The 22,006-nt window shown below is 43.6% G+C and overlaps 1 protein-coding gene across 1 annotated transcript in view; it reads right to left on the reverse strand.

The window, feature by feature from the left end:
* ITIH2 (inter-alpha-trypsin inhibitor heavy chain 2) overlaps positions 1-21,154 on the reverse strand; it is a 39,585-nt gene extending 18,431 nt beyond the window's left edge. The window contains exons 1-12 of the mRNA XM_006016319.3: positions 21,024-21,154; positions 18,760-18,834; positions 15,404-15,436; positions 14,029-14,201; positions 13,662-13,766; positions 11,167-11,329; positions 9,881-9,988; positions 8,605-8,733; positions 5,506-5,622; positions 4,010-4,178; positions 1,664-1,789; positions 489-670 (exon numbers count right to left, since the gene is read on the reverse strand). Coding sequence (XP_006016381.1) covers positions 489-670; positions 1,664-1,789; positions 4,010-4,178; positions 5,506-5,622; positions 8,605-8,733; positions 9,881-9,988; positions 11,167-11,329; positions 13,662-13,766; positions 14,029-14,201; positions 15,404-15,436; positions 18,760-18,834; positions 21,024-21,107 — 1,464 coding nt within the window. The 5' untranslated portion in view covers positions 21,108-21,154. The remainder of the gene's footprint in view (positions 1-488; positions 671-1,663; positions 1,790-4,009; positions 4,179-5,505; positions 5,623-8,604; positions 8,734-9,880; positions 9,989-11,166; positions 11,330-13,661; positions 13,767-14,028; positions 14,202-15,403; positions 15,437-18,759; positions 18,835-21,023) is intronic.
* Between the last annotated feature and the right edge of the window lie 852 nt (positions 21,155-22,006).

Below are 22,006 nucleotides of genomic sequence, written 5' to 3' on the forward strand. Positions count from 1 at the left end.
GATTCTATTATCTGTGGGTGTGCATACACGAGATGCTTTGAGGTGCATTAACCTAAATTTAAGGTACATTAGGGTACATGTCTACATGTGTGTGCCTTTAATGCACTTTAAAAATGGTGATTTGGGGCTAATTGTACCTAAATTTAATACCTGCAAATGATTAGTTAAAATGCATTAATGCATATGTAAACACATTAAAGCATATTAACACGGTGTGAGGACTGATTTGGGATTAACTTTAGTCCCAAGTCACTCCACACACAGAATAGTAATGCGCTTTAATGCCTGCACATGTAGACGCCTGTCTACACCCACTTCATGTGCATTAAACTAACGTGCATTCAATTTAGGAATGCTTAAATGCATGCCCTGTGACACCAGTGCAAACCTGAAGTAATTCCATTGCTTTCAGTGGAGTTACTCCAGATTCACAGCTATGAGCAAAAGCTGACCCACCATAGGGAAAGGGTGATGGGAAAGCAACGCACCTGCATTTGGGAAGAGGTCTCCTGATTTCCAAAAATCCTCTGGGCTGTGCCGCGGTTTTCCTGAGCAAGTCTCTGCAGGAAATCATAGTCTACATCAAATCCAATCCCAAGGCAGTGCAAAGAGAAGTCATCCTGCATGTTCTGTTTCACATTCTTCTGGATTGTAGTCAACTTCAGCTCACCTTTAGGAGAGAGAGTGACAGTCAGTAGGCTCCTTCAAACTAACTAAAAATTATTCCTACGGATCCTTATGTGAGACCTGATCCCATGTACCTTGCATAGCTAGGACTCTCATTAACTTTTGGTCTTCTGTTGTAACTCATTTAGAAGGAATGGGGCTATTCCTGCTTCTGAGAACTTTCATTTTAAACTTGATGTAGAATAAGGAAGAAAAACACTATAATGGTTTACACTGCAGGCCAGACTCATATAGTCTGATCCACATATTAGGTGTCTAAATGAACTTAGTTATATAAACGTGACTCTATTCCACCCATCCACTATCCACTAATGCATCTAATTTTGCATCACGCCATCACGTTAGCCTTTACTTGAGTCACAAAAAGCAGGAGGAGGGTGCATCCATTTTTTGCATTAATTGCCTAAGTCCATTTATGCAACTAGGTGGAATAGAATCTGGACTTTTATTTCTCACAGTTAAGATGCACCTTTGCAACTAGGAGGGCTAGAAACACAATTTTTTTACTGGCATTTTTAGTTGTGGAGCAGCTTTCTGAAATCATGGGTGGCTCTTGAGGCAATTTCCACTATCAGCAACCTAATCCAAACAGCACTTAAATTAATTTGATTTCTTCTTTATTCTCCACATTTGGATGCCATTTCTGGGACCAAGCTGCTTCTTGGGGACTAGGCATTATTATGTGGGCTGAGGTCATTGGGGAATAGAGGACTGCTTCATGCTGTGTGTAATTACCACTGTTCTAGGTTTTTGCCTATGTGTAATTAAAGCAAGTTACAGTTAAAATATACCGGAAACTTATCCGATTTCTCCTCCACTGGGAAACTAATGTGCAATGACTTAGAATTTTGCTACCAGCTGAGAGAGGATTAAAACTGGTGGAAGAAGATTTTCGTAACTCATTCGTCGAGCATGCCTGTGTTGTCTGTATGTCTTGGACTACTTCCACTGAAGTCACCTAGTGTAAGAGCCTTACCTACAGTGGGGTCTCCATCGGACACAAAGACGATCATAGAGACCGAGTTCGGGTCCAGCATTCCTAAGTTTTTGGCTTCATTTAGAATGAATGTTGCTCGAAGAAGAGCTTCATTGATGTTTGTACCTGTTAAAGAGGCAATGACAAGCATGGCTCCTATTCACAGAATCATAGAAAAAAAGTAGGTCCGGAACAAACCTTCAGAAGTCATCTAGCCCAACCCTCTGCTCAAGGCAGGATCACACCTAGCCAATCTATTTAATACAAGTCCTTGTCTAACCCATTCCTAAAACTGCATAATCAATGCTGCTACAAGGCTTATTTCCCAAAGACACCAAAAACACCCTCACCTGCCACAAGTAAAACAAGGGGATGAGGGCTACTAGCATCCTACTGCTGTAAGGGTTGTTAAAATGCACCCAACATATTAATTCAATTCATTGTCCCTTCTTTTAAATAAAGGTTAGTGCTGAGAAAGTAACATTATTAGCCCCTATGGACAAAGACTTCTGGGAAGCACTGAGCACCTAAAAGAGCTGCCATTTAGACCCATAAAGTGAAATAGGATTCTGTCCCAAGGGTCAAAGATCTATGACTTCTCTTAGTGATGAGCTTCGATGGTTAATCCCTCTGTTGATAAAGACATGTGCCTGAATTCTAGTCTGAATCTGCCTGGCTTCAATTGCCAGCCATTGGTTCTCATTATGCATCTTTTCCATTCCATTAAGAGCCCTTTAATAGCCAGTATTTTCTTCTGGGGAAGGTATCATGTATCCCATAAGTAAATCACTTTTTTTTACCTTCCTTTGGCTGAGCTAAGCAGATCAAGCTCTTTCAGCCTTACACCTACAACATTTCATTTGGTACCTGTAGCAAGGCACTAAGGTGCCCCTGCTCCCTTATGAGGGCAAACAACAAGAAAGGCAGCTTGCAGGTGCCCAGAGGGGTGAATTGGAGAGTCACCTGGAGCTATATAAGCCCAAAGCCTCAGCTGGGCAGGCAGTCTTGCACTGGCAATCATGAAGGGAGGAGCTCCTGGCAGTGAAGCAGCAGGACTCCTGAACTAATAGTGGAGCTCATTAAGAAACTCTGCAGACTAGGAAAGCAAGGAAAAGGTACTTGGGGCAGATAGGGGCTGTTATCTATAGGAAAGTGGCCTTGGTTAAGCCCAGAGAGGGTTTGGGTACCTGCTAGAAGATGCAGGTGCTTTTTATTTAGTTGCCCCTGGGTTTAGCCTTGAGCTCTGCTGGGGGCAGGCTCAAAGCCTATTTAGAGAATGGGTAACCCTGGATCCCAGAAGTAGAGAGAGAGAGAGTGGGATCCAGCAGTGGGTTCAGGATCCTAGGGAGAGGCTGAGACATGGCCCAGAGGGTCCACAAGCCCAGAGAAGAGCTGAGCTAGACCAGGGGGTCCCTGGGCCTGGAGAGGGGGCTGAGCATGGGACCAGGGGGTCCTGGAGCCGATGGGGGCCAAGTTGTGGGAAATCAACATCATAAGCGGTAACACCTGTGAGGTATGGGGTGTGGTGTAGGGATGGACAGAGCCATGCACTGTGCCCTTAAGGCTACAGGTGCCCTAGAGGGGCGCAGACAGGCAGGGAGGTCCTGTGTAATTTAAGTGACAGCTGAGATCAGGACGGTCCAGGAGGACCCTGTTAGTGACTTGCACAGATTAAGATTTACTCTACGGCTGTTGAGCAGCCCCCTTAAACAATCCTCAATAAGATCAAGGCATGGGGGGTGAGCCATCTAGGGAGGTCCACCTTATAGCCCAAGCTGGGCAGGAGCTGCATGACCATCAGGGGCATCACGGCTGCCCCTGGTGCTTGAACCTGGCTTAATTCCCCATTGATTTCAATGGCTCTTCCCTGCACCTTCTCCAATCTTGAAACCTCCTTTTAACAATGTGACACAAGACTGGGATGCAGAGCTCCGATGAGAGTCTCACCACTACTCTAAGCAGAGGCAAAATCAATTTCCAGTTCTTGAGCATCAGCCACAAAAGCTTCCATCTTGTGCTTGTAGCGTGTCCCACCCACATTGCTTCTGCGCCACCAGCATACATCCATCAATGACAGTGGAGTTAGTCCTGGTTTATACCAGGATGGAGAAAATGAGTCATGATCATGACATAGTACAGTAGAGACCAAACTTTTTGGCAAGCATCGCACAAATTGGACCTGTACCCTCCCTGAGTACCACTCCAATTCCTTTCCCCTGCCTGATCTGCTGCTCTGCTTTCTGCCCCCAGCCCTATCTGCCTGTCCCCTTATTTGCAGCATGCCCCTTCTCCCTCTCAAGCTGGGTGAATGGGAAATCAGGGCACCCTGTTACCAAACACGCTTACCCCCATTAGGATGGATTCCCTGGATGTAGTTCTTGGCCTCGTCAATCTGTGATGGGGTGGCTTCAACTAAACCATCCCTCCAGCATCGGACGTTGTGGTTGAAATCAAGGAGAGAAAACTGATCTGAAGGCTGTAGCTGACCCAGAATGGCCTTCATCGCTTCAATGGTCTGAGAAAGGAGTTCACAGTCACAGGCATGTTTATGGGTTTCTATTCTTCAAAGCATCCTATAAGAATTAGCTATTTGATATTTAAAGATGTGAGTGGCAGGCAGAGACTGGAAGCTTTTATCCATCTCTCTCTCTTCCCCTGGTTTCTTTGCTTTTTGGAAAATGCAGCTTGCTTCTGAAGAAGCTGGCAAAATCAAAATGGGTCTTTCTCAGCCTGGGTTAATGCCAGTCATCAGAGAAAGAGAGAGAGTAGTGATGAGTGAAGACAGCATGGCCCAGGGGAGAACAACACGTGGGGATAGGTAGATACGATGGTTAGGAGAGCCAAGTTCTCTTTCTGGTGCTATCATCATTTGCTGCATAAGCCTGGGCATGTGAAAACACTTCGCTGCACCTCAGTTTCTGCTTCAAAGTCACAGAAATGGAGGGCTATAAAGACTAGTCTCCGAAGCAAATTCAAATAAACCTATACTGCTCCTGAGATGTTAATCCAGCCTGTTCTTAAAATCTCCAGTGATTCTTTAACTTCCTGGAATAACCATAAAAGACATCAGATTCACCCAAAAAGCCTTGTCTGCCTATGTCCTTAGACCAACACGGCTACAACCTACACCCCTGGAATAACCATAAGTGTTTTTAGAGTTAGAAAGGTGTTTCCCATATCTAACCCAGACCTCTTTTTCTCTAAACCAATTGCTTCGAGAACAATCATTGCTCAGTACAGTTTTTCACTGTCCTCTTTATAAAAATTTCTTGGCATATTTAGAGATTCATCACGTCCTCCCAAGTCTTCTTTTCTAGACTTAAATAATCTACTGCTCTCATTTCCCCCCTGCTAGTTACATTTTCTAAACCCCCATATTCTAGTTAGCCTTCTCCGGACTGTCTCCAACTTGTTTTCGTCTTTCATGAAATCTGGTGCCCACAAACTCGATGCACAGTCCAGCAGAGACCCCACCAGTGCTCAGTGGTATCGTATCTGTAGGAATGAGGTGGATGTCTTTGCCCAGTGCTTTGATATCTCTGCTTGAAAAGTATTGCTCAAGAGCTAAGCACTATTCAAATGACAACATCCGTGTTGTAAAACATTTAAAGAAGATTATTAAATATGGTGGGTCAAATTCTGAAGTCCTTTACTCAGGAAAACATTGGAGCAGGACTTTGATTGAATATTTAAAGGTCTGACCTAGTCACTTTGAGTGATGATCTGTCCCTGATTTCTAAAGATGGAAAGAGCAGGCTGTACCACAGTCAGAAAAGCAATACCTAGGTATAACAAGGGGATATAAAGGCAAGTCCTTTTGGCTGTAGAAATCAAACACTTACTTGTTTCATTTTCAGGCCCCACATTGAACCACTGACATCAATAACAAATAAGATGTTTTTGGGCAGAGGATCCAGATTTTCAGGAGCAAAGAAGTGAATAAAATAGCCATTAAAAATCTGCAAAATAAAAATTCCAGTAACTTGAGATCTTGTAAAGATCCTGTGTCACAAGACAATTAATGAAATGAAAGATTTTATTCTTCTTCCTGAGACAAATTCTTCTTTCAGTTCGTTAATCAATGCTTTATATTCCGCAAATATTTGTACTCAAGGTAAGTGTATAATTGTGAACCAAAGTCAAAGAATGCTTTCTTCCTTCGCTAGTCTTGAATTGCAACATTTCAGCCATGAGAATTTATAGTGATACTAGCAAAGTGGCTCTACTGATATTCAAAATAGGGAATTAGTTAGCATAAGTAAATTATTTGTTTGCTGAATTTGAGATACCTTGGCTAAAAGAAAGATAAGGGCTGGTGAAAACCTGTTAAGCCACTTTAGGAACAGCATTGAAATTCCTACTACTCAGTGGAAACCAGGCAGCATTTAAATATTGGGTGCCTTTGAGCGGTAGTTTTTAGGGCAGATCTCTTCTGTGAGGTAATGGCTTTGTAATACACCTGATTTTTAAGTCAGAATTTGTTTTTTATTAATGGACTGAGCTTGGCTATTTGGAGTTCTGAATATTTTCAGTACTGAACCTCAACTTAATATATATTGATCATAAACCAAGAAGTTACACAGGTCCATGTCAGAAGCATCCTTTTAGATCACATTCACAATCGTTGTACAATATGTGAGCACCACTGGTCAGGGCATAGACAGTAGTGACAATTTTCACCCAATCTGGCCACAGCAAGCAGTCTATAGTCATGCCTAAACACAAGCGCACAGCTGCAGACGGCTTAAAAAATGGCCGATTGGGCAAAAATCTGACCCCGCATTCAGATTCGGATGAAGAGATTTCAAAGTATAGCATCTTCTGTAACTTGTGTCTGCCAGCCTCTGAGCTGTTTTCAGAATGGGAGGGGGGAAAGGGAGTGGAGGCAGTTCAGTCTGGGTTTTTTTCAGCCCCTGCTGAAGGGTGGGTGAGTATACTGGAGCCCCCCCTGAGGTGGGGGGGCTTCAATACACCCACCCCACCCTCCAGTGCCAGTTGGGGACCCCCTAGAATGAGCTCCTCCCTGCTGCCTTCCCCCCTTCCCATTCAGAAAACAGGGACAGGCTGGGGGAGAGGAGGGACCATGGCTAAGGGAAACCGGTTGTGGCTAGCAGCAAGATTCCCGTCCCTGCTGGAACCATCAGTGAACTTCTGCTTGGTCCGGAGCACTGTTGTAACTCAGAGCTCTTGCTGCAAAGCCTCCTCAGTTACAGCAGGGAGCTGCACTTCTGTCTGCGCTCTCAATTTCTGCCAGAAAGAACACAACTCGGTTCGCTCCCCCTTTGGGGACAGCCCTTCATTGGCATGCAAGAGCAGGGTTTACACGCGCTTACCCATCCATAATGATTCAACCGAAGTGGATGTCAGCACAAAGCTAATGCAGTACCAATTTGCCATATTTTGATGCATCCATACAATACTCAACTACTCTTTTGTCTGATTGAGGACCTCTGAATGGTGCTGGAGAGAGCACTATGAGGTGAGAAATGATGGGTTACAGGCAAGATAAGAAGTCGGTCCTGTTCTTGTTACCATTTTCATTAGGACTTCTGGTCAAATCAGAATTTACATAACTCTGGGTGTGTCTACACAAGACACTTTACTGCACAATAGACTAATCTATTGCTCAATAAAGTGTCACTATATAACTGTCTGCAAGAGCTACTGCACAGTAGATTAGTTTATTGTGTGGTTTCCTACTACCTGTAAATACAGGTAGTAGGTTTACCACGCAGTAGCTGCTGCACAATAGTGCATGGTTACATAGCTGACCAGGAGCAAATTGCTCCCAGGCAGTAGGGCATGAAAGAAATCTCCCCTCTCCTGGGCAGCTGCCTGCTGCCAGGGCTGGCTCCGATCGCAGCGCAGGAGTGGCGACAATGTCCCATTGCCCCTGCAACAGGCAGCTTCGGCTCCCAGCTCCAAGATTGGAGCCAGGGGCTGGGACAATTCCCCCCTCCCCTGGGAGCTGTCCCAATCAGAGTCAGCTTCAGCAGCAGACAGCTCCCAGGGGGGAGGGCAATGTCACAGCCCTAGGTCTGATCTTGGAGCCGGGGGCTGGGAGCTGCTTGCTGTGAGGGCAGCAGACATTGTCCCTGCCCAGAGCTCCATGATCAGAGTTGGGCAGCAGGCAGCTGCCTGGGTCAGGGATGGGGTTGAGGCAGCTACCCCAGATGCAGGACAGCTTCCCCCACCCCACCCGAACCCAGTGCCCTCTGCCAGCCTGGGGCTCGCACCCAGGGGGGCCTGGATCTCTCCCTGGTGTCCATATAGTAGCAAAGCAGGGCAAGAGTATCCCTGCCCTGAACTGCTCCTGTCTGGAGCAAATTTGATCCTGGCAGGTGCACGTGTAGACAAGAACTTGGGGAAAGCTTACTAGCCATATCTACACGAGATGCTACTGCACAGTAACTTGGGTTACTGTGCATTTGTTTAGTACTTGTTTTAAGTGTAGTACTACAAGTGTAGTACACTTGTTTATAGTACTTGTGTATAAACAAGTGCTAAACAAATGCACAGTAACCCAAGGTACTGCGCAGTATTGCCAGTGAATGCCTTTTTGTGACACTACTGTGCAGTTGCCAACTACTACTGTGCAGTAGCATTGCATTACAGTTTTTGCCACAAGACACTACTGCGCAGTAGTATCGGGCTACTGTGCACTCAGCACCTCATGTAGATATGGCCACTGTGCAGTAAGCTTTCTGAGCATTAACTGCACATGTAGGCATGCCCTCTGTTCTGTTTGCCTACAACCCCCCTTGCCCTTTCATTGTCCTTTAGTTCTCATCTGTTGGTCATGTTCTGCTAGTGCTTCGTTCCCCCCTCGTGGAAAGCAAAAAGTACCAGAGAGAGGTCCTAGAGTCTTCTCCTCTGCCATGGCGAGTCTTAGGTTTCTATTGCTGGTCAAACAGGAGCATGTATGAACAGAATGAACTTACTTCCAGTTCCCCAGCTGCCTTTTCTCTATTCACATCATACTGCACCACAAAATTCCCATCTACTGCCGTGGAGGAGCAAGTGGGGCATTTTCGCTGTTGGGCCAGTGTTGGTTTGAAGGATATGTGGGCCTTGAAATGAGAAATGAAAAATGTGACTCCACTGCAAAACCATACCTTGGATGAATGTGGGATCATTTAAAGAAGCTAGATACAGGTTTCCCTCGACTTACGTGGTACATGCATTCCTGTAGACTGGCGCATAAATTGAATTCACATAAAGCAAACTCACTTTATAATGTAAAAAACAGGGATACGTCCCCATGGCATTGAGGCAGGGAGGGAGTGAGGCTGGGATTAGGGAAGGGGTGGGGGAGGGGTGCGGCACAGCCCATTGGCAGCTCCCAAGGCTGCAGCAGGCAGCAAAGTGGTGGGAACTGTGAGTGGGTGCAGGGTGCGGGACAGGGGGGCACGGGATGGGGGGGTGCAGCTTTTGCTGCTACACGCCCCCTGGGAGGGTTGCAGACTGGAGGGCTGCGCTGGGCTCATCTTATCTAGATGCACCCATGGTATTGTTTTGTTTTTTTTCTTGGCTGCATTCATTAAAAAAGAAAATAAGGGCTATCATACAGTCAATAATACATTTTCAGTACTTGTGTTTGTGCCTGCCAGTATTAAGATGGTAAGCTCTTAGGAACAAGTGCCACCTCTGTCCTGTGTTTGCACAACATCTAACATTGGCCCATTATTGGAACAACCAAATTCTTAGCAGTAATAGTACAACTATAATTACTATTAAGCCTGTACTCCTGTTCTTTTGGATAGAAGTTGATATGAACAGAAAAGAGTTAAAATGATTGAATCCAGCTGTGGACTGAATTTCACCAACATATTTGTATGTACATTTGCACATTATTCAGTGTGCATTTGCACCGCTGTATGCTAAATCTGGAGTCTTTTGCTGAATATGCAGATAATTCAGTTCTTAACTGTATTTTTAGCTGCACTTGACCCTCATGAAATCAGGAACCGTAATAACATTGCCTCTTGGACTTCATAGAGTGTTTGACACTTCCTCCTTTTCAGGGCCCAAACCCTATTTAAAGGTAGAGTGGTAGCATCAATGGTCTGCATTTTGCAAGGCAGATCTCCCCTTTAGCGGTCCGTTCTTTGTGGTGAGCACTAAATTGTTTTTTCATGGTCCCAGCAATTACTGAGAGAATCATATACCCCATGTGAGAAAATGTTCCCTGAGATCAACGCCTGCTTTGACCATTACCTTTTTCTCTCCCTTTGACAAGGTAGTGATTCCATCAAAGTGATCTCCCAGTGTGTTAGGAGTATGCACATAACGAAGTCCTTGAGGCTCGATAATCCGGATGTCTACCTAAAGGCAAAAGGGGAGGACAGTGAGAGTGGAGCTGAATTATACCCTCACCCATGCCTCATGAACCCCCTCCACTGATTGTGTTCAAGGCAGATCCTGACCCGTGTGAATGTTGCCTTAGGAATGGACCCAGTCTTACCCCGAGCGGGGTTCAAACAGTGATTAAAACAGAACAAGACAACACAGTTTTAGTAAATAGTGCCCTCTCCCCCACCTCTAACTAGGAAGTTGAATGGGAGGCCTTATCCTACTTTTACTGGAGGAGAAGAAATTGGTCCACTTCTGTCCTTCCTTCTACGTACCCTTCCTCACTTTAACCTCTGGACCCAAGCTACCAGAGGAGACCCTGGGTCACTGCCCCTTCTTGTCCCACTGTCAGGGAGAAGACTCATTGGCAAGCTCATGGTGTCAAGCATTTAGTGGGGAGAATGGGCTGCTTTTCCCACCTCTGGAGTGTGTGCAGAGACTAGGACAGAAATTGTTTTCCCTTCTTGTCCCAAGATTGGGGCTAAGCCCTTTCTGGTTTTCCTACTGGGTAGGAAATCAGGCAAGGAGTCTGGAGACTGGATTCAGGAGCAATTTAGGTCTTCAGTCAAAAGGATCTCCTACACTGCAGTTTAAGGCCTGAGTCACAACCCAGTGACCTTAGGGGAAAGATGTATAGTGCAAAATATTGGTTGTGCCTGCAGGACACTGCTCTCTGTAGTTGGGGGTAGCATTCAAAATAAAAGGGAACTCCTGTTTGTCTTCCTCATATAAGACATCCCCATTTGCTTGCATGATTCATATAAGTAAGGAGTGATGAGCCATGTATAACTGTTCAGTAGTGCACACTGTAGGAACGGTGAGCAGGGATCCTGGTTTTCTCTGCTTTAAAAAAACCCCCAAATTTCAGTTAAAAAACAGTAACCCCAAATCCACATTTTCTGTGATTTCAAAGAAGCACCACTACTATATAGATGTATATATATAAAGTGGTGTTTCATTCTAATCTTGGGAGATGTGGATCTGGGGTTACTTTGGGTTTTTTTTAACTGAAAATTGGGGATGTTTTTAAATCAGAGAAAACCAGGATCCCTGGTCATGAGCGCTCATCTTTTCTGAGAAATTCAAACAACTGCCAGCTACTTGCCATCCTCTGAGTAGCAAACACACAACCCTTTAGCCGTCTGCTCTACCTCAAGGTGCTTTGCCAGTCGCCCGGGCCTCAGAGAGATAGTGTGCTCATAAGATGACAATCTCCTCCGAATCATTTCTTGATAATGAATTTCAAACTGGACTTTTGTTCCTCCTGGCACATTCACTTCTGTTCTGAAGTTTTCCATGTCCAGGGCATTGCTCCTGAAAGATTTTCAGAACATAAAATGGTATCGCTGTGCAGCAAGCCCCTACATACAAGAAACTCATGATGACCAGTACAACTTAAAACACTTGCTTTCTACTAAAAGCCCAGCTCAGCCAAATCCAAGGTGGCTTAAAATATATACCTACTGCAGGAGCTGGCCTTAAACTTGGCCTCCTGTATATTAACTAAGTAACACTGTCAAATTGACAGTGGAAAAATGAGTTAAGTGTACTTTTTGCTGATGAGGGTGGAGGGGAAAGCAGATTGGGAAGGGCTGCATCAGAAGCCGGCTCTCCTCTCTGCTTTAGGCTTATCAGAGACCCCTAACAGGGCAGGAGAGCATATATGCCCAGTCCGGTTCTCCACCAGGCATATGGGATACTTTTACATGGCTGCGATCACAGCACCTGTGAAAGGGTCTCTCCAAGGTGCTGCAGCATCCTGGCTGAGAACTACTGCTCCAGAGGAACATGAATATAAGAACATAAGGGGCACATCTACACGAGACATTTACTGTGGAGTTGCCTAACTAGCTCCGCCATAAACATCTCAGCACCTACATGTGCAGCACTCTTAGGCCACCGGAAACAAAGAAACTCTGCAGCAGGGTAGTACTTATATTTACAAGTACTAGCCTGCTGCAGGGTTTTTTACTCTGCAGCAGCACACATGTAGACGCCGAGGTGGCTAGGTGAGGCACAAGGGTGCTACAATGTGGGGGCTGCCCACCAGCTAGCTCTGCACTGAAGGACCCTTGTGTCCCAGCCAGTTCCTCCACAGCACATTGAGCTGGGCAAGAGCAGACCTGGGCTAGCAGGCTGAGCCCTGGGGTCCCCTGCCAGCCAGAGATGCTGTGACCTGGCTCAACGTGCTGCGGTCCCAGGCACACGTGTAGATGCAACACTTAGCAACAATAAACTCTGGCCCAAACTGTGCCGGAGTTTATTGCGTCACATTAATATGCACATGTAGACGTGCCCAAGGAGGGCCAAACTGTTTTAGATTAACAGTCCATTTAGCCAAGTAGCCTTTCCCCAGGAAAGTCAAGTACTTTAGAAGGACTATACATGAACAGAGTATGTCTAGAGTGATTTGAGTGATCTGGCCATGGCTTTCTTGCTATCATTGGTTTTGTGTGGCAAAACCAGGGACACAAACAGCAAAGTTGATTAGAGTCAGAATTCTTTTTTCCTCCAGACTATATAACTTTCTGAAATTGTCTTTTTTATTTCAATCCAGAAAGAATATACATATGTGTGTGTGTGTATTGTGTATATATGTGTGGGTGTGTATATATACACATACACATATATGTATGTATGTATATGTATATATGTGTATGTATGCACACTTAATTTCCCATACAGTATAATTTAAAAAAAAAAAATTTCAGGCCAATCAAAAAACCACTTTTCTGATTTTGACCGTAGCATGCCATGTAATATAAAAATAAATGCAGAAACAAACAAGTCATTTCAAAACCAACAAACCAAAAATCGTCCCAAATGTTCCACTCCCAGGAGGGGTGTTTCAGCTTTCTTAAAATGCTTTGCTTCAGTTGCTTTTCCTAAACCAAATGTCATCTCAACTGACATGCTCCCATGCAGTTTTCAAGCAGCCCTTTTTTTGCCGTGTTTTGAGTCAAGACTCAGAGAGGTAGATCTGAAGTTTGCAAAGAGCCCCAGTCCACACCATGTATCATCCTATAATCAAAACCTGGAACTGAATTCCTCCCATCCAAAACTCCAAGCCATTTCAAACCCACCCCAGGATCGAGATTTGGCTAGTGCAGTGTCAGCCCCTATCTTGCATTTGCAGGCGACCAGTTTCTCTGCCTTGAAAAGGAAAAACATGTTGATGGTCCTGTTGTCCAGAAACCTGAACCAGGCCTCCTGGATCCTAGTTGTGATGCTGCCACTGAACTTGAGCAACCTCTCAAGCCAGCACAAGTGCTGTGCACCACTTATCTCCCAGGTAAACTCTTCAAATAGGACCTAAATGGTACAGAGACATCAGGCTGGCCAGCTGCACAGTGATGAATTTCCCCCCATATTTGCAGCGTACAAGCTGCTGATAATAAACGTATATACAACTATGTAATGCATAGCCTGCACTCCAGCAAAGCACTTTAGCACAGTATTCAGCAGGCTGTTCATAGGCTTAAAATTAAGCACGTGTCTAAGTGATTTCCCAGATTAGAGCCATTACACATGTATTATGTTAGGGTCACACATCGCTGTCAGGAAAGGAAATAATCTCTCAATCAGGGAAGAATAAAGTGAGATTTTAACCAGATGAAATGCTAATAAAGAGGAGAAAGCTTTTCACCTCACTATTCCAGCAGCTTTGCCTTTGGCTCTGGCTTGAGCATACATTCTCCTGGCTTCAGATTTTTCTTTAATGGAGCTGGTAAATGTTATTCCATTGACATCCCTGAGAAAAAGAAGCACAGGTAGATCCTAATAGAGGCCATTGTGACAGGAAAGAGGGGGGTCCTTTAGTCTAATGAAAAAAGTCAAATGAAACCTACTTATGATTCGGTGGAGTCTTTTTTCATAAATAAGAGAGACTAAAGGTTAACCAATAAATAGCATTTTACATAAGATAAAGATTTAGGGATGTTTTCCCTCCCACCATGTTTTTATTCATTCATTGACACCCCCCCGGTACAACGGCCACGACTGCTGCTACTTACATAGTAAAGTTGTCAATAAAGGCTCCTTTGGGGATCTGCACCTCAAACACCAGGTGCTGGGGATGCTTAGCATTATTCACCACCTTGCTCTGGATCATTGTGCTGGCCAGACGCGATGTGATCGTGGACTGGACTTTGTAGCTGTAAATACCTATCTTGTCACTGTCGTCCGTCTGCCATGGAACAAAGCATTTTCCAAGGTTGGGACATATGTTCATAGAATAACTTAGGCACCAAATCCATCCTCTGCTGACCATAGTGCTTGTATTCAGCAACATTTCCTCACAAAAAGGCACCCAGACAGGACAGAAAAGTCTTGCACATCTCGGGTATTTGAGAGAAGTTTGGCTGAGAAAGGAGTAATGCAAGACACTAGACCAGGTGTGGGCAAAATGCGGCCCGGGGGCTGGATGCGGCCCACCAGGCTATTCTATCCGGCACGCAGGGCCCCTAAAAAATTTAGTAAATTAATATTAATCTGCCCTGGGCTGCCTGTCATGTGGCCCTCGATGGCTTGCCAAAACTCAGTAAGCAGCCCTCTGCCCAAAATTATTGCCCGCCCCTGCACCAGACTGATGCAGGTGGAAAAGTTTCATGACAGTGGTTAGAGCCAAGTAACCTACAGCCTGTTGCTTCCTAAACAAATTTCTTGGCCTAGGAGGAAGACCACCATGTTTTTTGGTGGTTGGCAAAGTTCCCACCTCATTTCCTATATGGCTTTGTCTTTGCCAACACATGCATGGGCACTATTTTCATTTCTGAGCAATAGTTAACTGTATGTTAATCCTGTTACTCAACACACACAAATAAGCCTGGTCAAAAGGTAACAAAGAATATTTCGACAGCCTTCTGCATGAGTGTTATTGATTGCTCGAGAATCACTCCTTTAATGTAAGCCGCTACCGTTCAAGCATAGGCAAGCCTTTTATTTATTTCATTAACACATCCTGTAAGGGAGGATGAGGATTGACAAGCCTTTTGCTTTTGAAGATGAACCTGAAACAAGAGCTGGGGGAGGCATGGCACAGACTAGATTGAACTTGGCAGGTGGTTGAGATGTAGGACTGGAAATAGGAGAACAGCCTGGTTGGATCTGATGGGTGTAAAACATTTGCCTTTGAAGGAGAAGAGGGGCACATTGCTATTATTATTATTGCTTATTCCTTCATCAGTACAATCTAGACAACCATGGTAGGTGGTATGAATCCCTGTGGAGGAGCATTATGTAAGCAGTCAACTGTTCAGAGACAACAGGTGAATACCCGATCAGTGATACAACCAAAGAGCAGAACAAACAGAGGGACTGATTTCCAGGGAATGATTAACTGGAAAATCATGTTGTCCTTTTATTTTTTCCACAGAAATGAAAACTCACCGACTCTCCAGAGTGCTCGTCCGATGTGCTTCTCTGACAAAGAAAAAAAAGAAATGAAGGGTGAGACTTCAGCACGCCTGAAAATTCAGACTGTAATAAAGATAAATTAACCATTGAAAAATGAGTCCGTTGCCCATTGCATAGATACACTGAAAGAAGTGGTGCTGGCTCCTACCCTGGAGGTCTTTATAAGGAGGCTGGACGAACATCTGGCCAGGGTCGTTTGACCCCAGAGCTCTTTCCTGCCATGGCAGGGGGTCGGACTAGATGATCTGCTCAGGTCCCTTCCGACCCTACCAACTATGAAACTATGAAACTTTCACAAAATACTCAGAATCAAGTTAAGTCGCTTCATTTTAGTTTTCAGGGTCCCATTTGACTTCTTTCTTATATTTAAATATGGTATTTTCAAAAGCCTCCGTGTGATTTAGGAGCGTGACGCCAATCAGACGTGGTTGAAAGTCTGCCTCTGGGACTTAGGTGTTTTTAAAACCAAAACCTGGGCTGAAGACAATGTTTCCATTGGAATGATTTCTGAGGGAAAATTGAGCATTTGGCAAAATGTTACTTTTTTTGCCCATTTGCTTGTTTTGTGAGAGGCATCTGCTTCCCTAGGAAAACTCTGAATTATTTCATCACACGCTCTAGCTAAAAAGCGATGTACTTTCTCCCCAAAGAAGCCTTTTTTGGGAGAAGAACACAAATCTTGACGTTTTCTGGCAATTATATTTATTTTCATGTTTCTAAGAAAATGTGAAACTCGGTGGAAAATTTCAACCAAAATGATGTATTTTTAAAATTTTGCATGGTTTTTATCAACATTTTTCACTTACAGACTTGAAATAATTGTCACTAACAAGCTATTTTTTTTACTGCCACACGAAAATAGCAGGAATTGGAATTTCTGTCAAGCAGCAGTGACATCTTGTGGCTAATCTGATCATGACGCTTAGCTGTCCCAAATATAAACCTCAAATATATGACAGGGGCTCAAGATGAGGGAGAAGGCAGAAAATATCAAAGAATCTCAAAATGGTTTGGGTTTTTTGTGACGTTTGATACAGGTTCAAGTTATTCAATTTGTGCTGAGTTAACTGGTGCTTGAGTAGCCAGACGAATCTATGCAACAGATATAAATCTGGGTAGAATAGATGATGTTCCACTTATTCAGATATTTTAAAGGATTATAGGTAGAGAAACTTACTTTCTGACTGTGAGTAAATATGACCTAAGTTTTTATTGGGAAATGCTGGAAGTAGCTAGAGATGGCCCCCAGCTGAAACATCCTGATCTGGATTTCAGATGTCTCTAAGCTTGGTGGTGAGTAGATCTGAAGTTTTGGATTTATGCCATTGATAAAGTAGAGACCATGTTCAAAATGTGGCTCTTCGTTTGTATTTTGAACCTCTTCAGAGGCTGGATTCAAGTGTTGCTCTTCACTAGATTCGTGTTTTGTTTTTCATCTCTTCCATGGTGGTGCTGTGGCATCGTGAACCAAACTCAACAAACTTTGGTCGTGTGGCTCAAATCCAAATCACTTCCAGTTATGGTTGTATGAGGCAATAGCTGGCCAACAAAGTTGTACAAAGGCAACAACCACTACAAAGTTCCCATCAGTTATAGCAAGGGTATGGAGGGAAAGATGGATTTAAGTTGGGGGCTGGACTCGATGATCCTCCAGGGTCCCTTCCAGCCCGAATGTCTATGAATGTCTATGAAAAATTCCTAGGTCAAACAAAAAACTCATAGCCAAGATTTTTCATAGTGATTACTGAGATTGAGACCCTGAATTTCTGGCTGTTTACCTTAACAGACCTTAAGAGGAAACCTCATTCATAGATAGCTCTGAGTACCAGCTCTCTGAAACACAGACCTCTTTTAATTGTCTTTAAGCTGGGTACCCAAGAAATGGAGACATGAAAATCAGTAGTCACTCTGGAAAATTTTGGTTTCATATGGTATCTCACAAGACATCAAAGATCAGTAGCCAGTAACCCAGATTTGCCACTCCTGAAATAAAGAATCTGACTATAAATGAATGTCACTTTGCAAGCATGCTTTTCTGTTTATCACTCACTTGGGCAGCTGGGTAAGTGGAGATACCAGTGAACTGTGACCAATTTAGAGTGGGACAAACTTTGTTAGAAAGCTTTTTGTGGCATTTGCCTGGGTTTCAATGGAGATCACGGTTCCTGACATGTTACAAAGGATGCCAATTCTACATTTTCAAAACCTTTGTTTTCCGCTGTCTTAATATGTGAGATGCAGAGGAGAAGTGAGGAGCTGTGAATGGAGATGCAACTGCATGGCCTACTGGTGTCATCATTGCAGACTGGTTGTCTACTGTCCACCTCAGCTCATCTGTTATCCCAAGGGTTAAAGAGAATGGTCATTCTGATTGCAGACAAATAACATACACTGGTACAAGACCCTTGCATGACTATATTCATGCTATCGGCTATATTACTATAACCGTATTGGGAAAAAATTACCCCAATCACCAGTTATACTGATATAGGGTCTAGACCAGGCCTAAGTCATATAGGCTCTAAATCTGCAAATATGCATTGACCTGATTTTCCTTTGCACTAAAGTCCCTTTTTGTCACTCTGACAGTGGAAAAGGAACTTAAAAGTGTGAGCAAATTATATTTATACCCAATATAAAGCTTTCTTCTGAATCCTGATCATCATAAAAGAGCCTCCAGGGAAATGATAATCAAGCCCGTGTAAGTTAACTTTCCACGCCACAGGTGATTCAATTTTACTCAGAGACATTTTTGCATGCATGCATGATGTTAACCATGTCTGTAAGTGCTTACAAGATCAAAGCCTCATTTTTGATTTCCAAAGAGAAAAGGTTAATTAAAAATATTTTGAAATTAAAAAACTATTTTTTTTTGAATTACCATTTTGTCAATCACAAGAAACATTTCAGTTCAATATCTCAGAGAAAACACTTTAAAATTGGTCTGTTTTAATAAATGACAGATTGAAATGATCTGCACAATATGTACAACATTTTAACAAACTTTGACCAGCTCTACTGAGCTAATTGCTCTACCAACTCTACCAGCACCAGCTAATTTCATAGGTAAAACCAAGCTTTACCTAAGGTAAATATGAACCAGGGGCCTAACAGTAGGACTGGTAGGCTCCTTAGTCCATCACTAGTGTCTTCCCCATTGACAGTTTGGCTCCAAGTCTGTGACCAGATTCACACGAGCAGACTCTGTTGAAGTCAATGGCACTTTCCCCATGCATGAGGTTAACCACATATGTGTCATTACTCTGTTATTTGTAGTGTACTGCCACCTTCCCTCCTTAGGCTTTTTAAAGATTTTATGGTTATTGTACCTGGTACCTGCCACTTCCTGCCATCAGCTTTGAAAGGAATCCATCGACCTCCAGGTCAAGTAAATTCTTCAGATCCTGCAGGAGACAAAATGAGACTCAGGGAAATGGTTTTAATATTCACATTAGGGGAGATTTCAAGATCAGAGATTTCTATTTCAGAAGTAGTAATGCACTGAAGATAACAGCATGGATGCTATGCAGAAGAGCATAATTGAGCCACTTCTTTAGCTTTCATGTTGGACTGAGAAAGGACTTCTTGGGTCATCACATCCCATCCTCTGCTATCACATGTCATATCACCCCATTCATAAACATATTGAGCCAAATCCTAAAATTATTTGGGTGTTTGCCCCACTCCTCCCCTTTAGCAGGCTCTTCCAGAATCAAATGCTTTTTGAGTTTAGTCATGGCAGATGTATTTACTGTATTTTCTCATATACAATATGCTTTGGAATATAGGAGCACCTTGTTCTTGAACGGAAGAATGAATTAAAAAAATATCTTTCCTATTAGTAAGCAACTGAGTATCAGCACCTAGGGTATTGAGACCTCTCATTGCTCTGGTCCCTGCAGATCACCAAAGATTTTACTTTTGGTTTCAGCTGGTAAGTGGCAGAACCTGCTATTACCATATTTCTCACATATTATGTGCATTTCAATTTCCAACAGCTGGTTTTTAGGAAAAAGGTATATGCTGTATGTGAGAAAATATAAGATAGCTATTTGTACATGGATCAAGATAGTCCTTTAGTTTAAATAGCTTGCTTCCTTTCTTGACCTTACTTCCCTGATTTATTCAAAGGGAACAATTATATCTCCTTTCAGTCATTATTTTGATGTAATCTCATTGGGCGTGCCTACATGTGCTTTTACATTTACCTAAACTTGATGCATATTTGCCTAATTTAGGTGCACATCTACATGCACATTAATGCGATGTGCAGACCAATTTGGGATTAAGGTTAGTCCCAAGTCAGTTGACATACACAGCGTTAATGCACTTTAGCGCATCTACATGTGCATTAAGGCGCTTTAGCTATTCATACCTAAATCTGATACATACTTTTTTGCAGGTATTGAATTTAGGCGTTAATAGCCTCAAATCACCATTTTTAAAGAGCATTAAGGGCACGCATGTGTAGACACACCCCCTTAATGTGCCTGAAAATGGCTAATGTGCTTTAAATCGGCATGTGTAGATGTGCCCACTTTTTACTGTATTACTCTAGTTTTGTGCTAGGGTGAACTTACTCCTGGATACAAGTGGGGAACTGGGTGAAAGTTTGATTCCTTGATTCACTGCCCTCTGAAGAAATGGTCTCTCAAAGAGCCACATCATTCCACATGACTGAAACTGTCTCCCCTACCAACTCTATCCAGCACCTTATTTAGTTTAATACCTTATTTAGTTCAAGATTTTACTTAAACTGATCACTCTTTGGTGTGCAGGCCAGGGGTCAGACCAATTATTTTGTCCCAGACACTGCAAAATTGAGAGAAGCTCTTTGAGTCATTAAAGACCTCATACCAAGAAACAAAGAGCAAGTATCTCCTTCTAACTCATTACCATGATTATTATATGAGAAGGAAGTTAGGTCTCATTGAACTTCATACCACCCCTGTCTGCTAATTGCCGATGTTTGAAATATGCACTATTAATAGAGTTTGGATCAGAACTGTAACAAGCAGATGGTATTCTGAGATGAAAGCAAAACAAGGTTATATCTTTATGGGATAATGCAGTTCTTTTCAGAGATATCCAAGCTAGCTAGCTTGGGTACCTGAAGCAATAAAGCCATGTTACACCCGGACTAACACACTGTGCTTCCCTGGGTACCAATCTCACTTAAGTACCTCTACACAGTGCTGCATTATGCTGAGTAGACGTGCCAATGGTCCCTCTCCTAAATTAACTGCAGTCTACGGTGCCCCATCTCTACTAGGAGATCTGTACTGAGCCCACGCACAGCCTCACTGAAGCCGGATTGGGGCTGAGTAATCCAGAGTCATGCCAATATCTGCCCCTAGTTTAATAAAACCATATCAAAGAGCAGTACTAAGAAAGCAGACAAGGTAGTACGTGAAACACAACAAGGCATAATTTTGGCGGAGGGTAAAAGAAACTTAAAGGAGAATGCAGAGTAGGCAAAACCATTAAGAGAAGTCCTCGATAGACCCAGTGGTGGGCTCGCTGAAGGCAACAGGAGCGTGGATGTTACATTTTGTGAGTGTCAGAAGAAGGGGCCCTCTGTTTAAATACTTACATCTGGGATCCCCTCGATGATGAGATCAAAGCTGTGCATTTCAGAAATCAAGAATAAAAGCAGGAAGCAAAACAAAGGCTTCATTTTCTCTCTCCTTGCCTCCTGAGAGCAGCTGGCATAGGCACTGGATAGAGGAGCTCTCCTACACTGAGCCAAGTTCTAGGAAATGATGGGAGGTTATGTAGTATTTTCAACAAAATTTTGAAATGCTGACTTTGTTTAGACCCTGGGTCAATATTTGCCCTGTGATGCAAGGAACAGCAGTGGGGGCAGGGGTGATGGTTGGGCAAATACCGTGTCTTCACCCTATCATGCCCCTGATAGCAGCTAGGCATTGGATAGGCTGAGTTCTTCCCTTTGTAAATGCCCCTGGTGTTTAACTAATTCTCTGTCAGGCGCTGGCCAGACCTTGAAGAATTAAAAATATGAGAGATCAAAGAGAAAACATACTCCAGATAAATCTGTCGGATGGCAAATAAGGCAATAACCAGTTTTGAAAGAGACTAATGCGACAATACCCGAAGGATCTCCAAACCACAATCCGCCAGTGGGTAGGTATTATGAGATGTGGGTTTGCGTTACATAAATACCCCTTTACTTCACTCTGGCAGTGTAGAAGACCATTAAAGACAGTGGGTGAAAGTCAGGTTTTCAAAGGGCACCTAAAGATGTAGATAGGGGCCTGGGCAAGTTTTCAAAAGCACCTAACTCCCATTGGAACCGATGGGATTTAGACACCTAAACACTACTGAAAACCTCTTATGTTCCTTTCTGTATCTTTAGGTTCCTAAAAGCTGTCCCTTAGGATATGATGTCTGATGTCTGATGTAGGCACATGAAGAAATAACTGCAAGGGAACAAAGGTCTGGTTTTGCTGCAGGTGAGCTGCGAGGTATAACAAGCAGCTTTTGTACCCTGGGCAGCGCCAGTGCTGCCAGTCTTGTGTCTCCTCTCAGTTGGTGCCTGGGTGAGGTGCCCTGCTT

The sequence above is a fragment of the Alligator sinensis genome, unplaced genomic scaffold, assembly GCF_000455745.1.
Source record: "Alligator sinensis unplaced genomic scaffold, ASM45574v1 scaffold268_1, whole genome shotgun sequence".
Lineage (NCBI taxonomy): Eukaryota > Metazoa > Chordata > Crocodylia > Alligatoridae > Alligator > Alligator sinensis.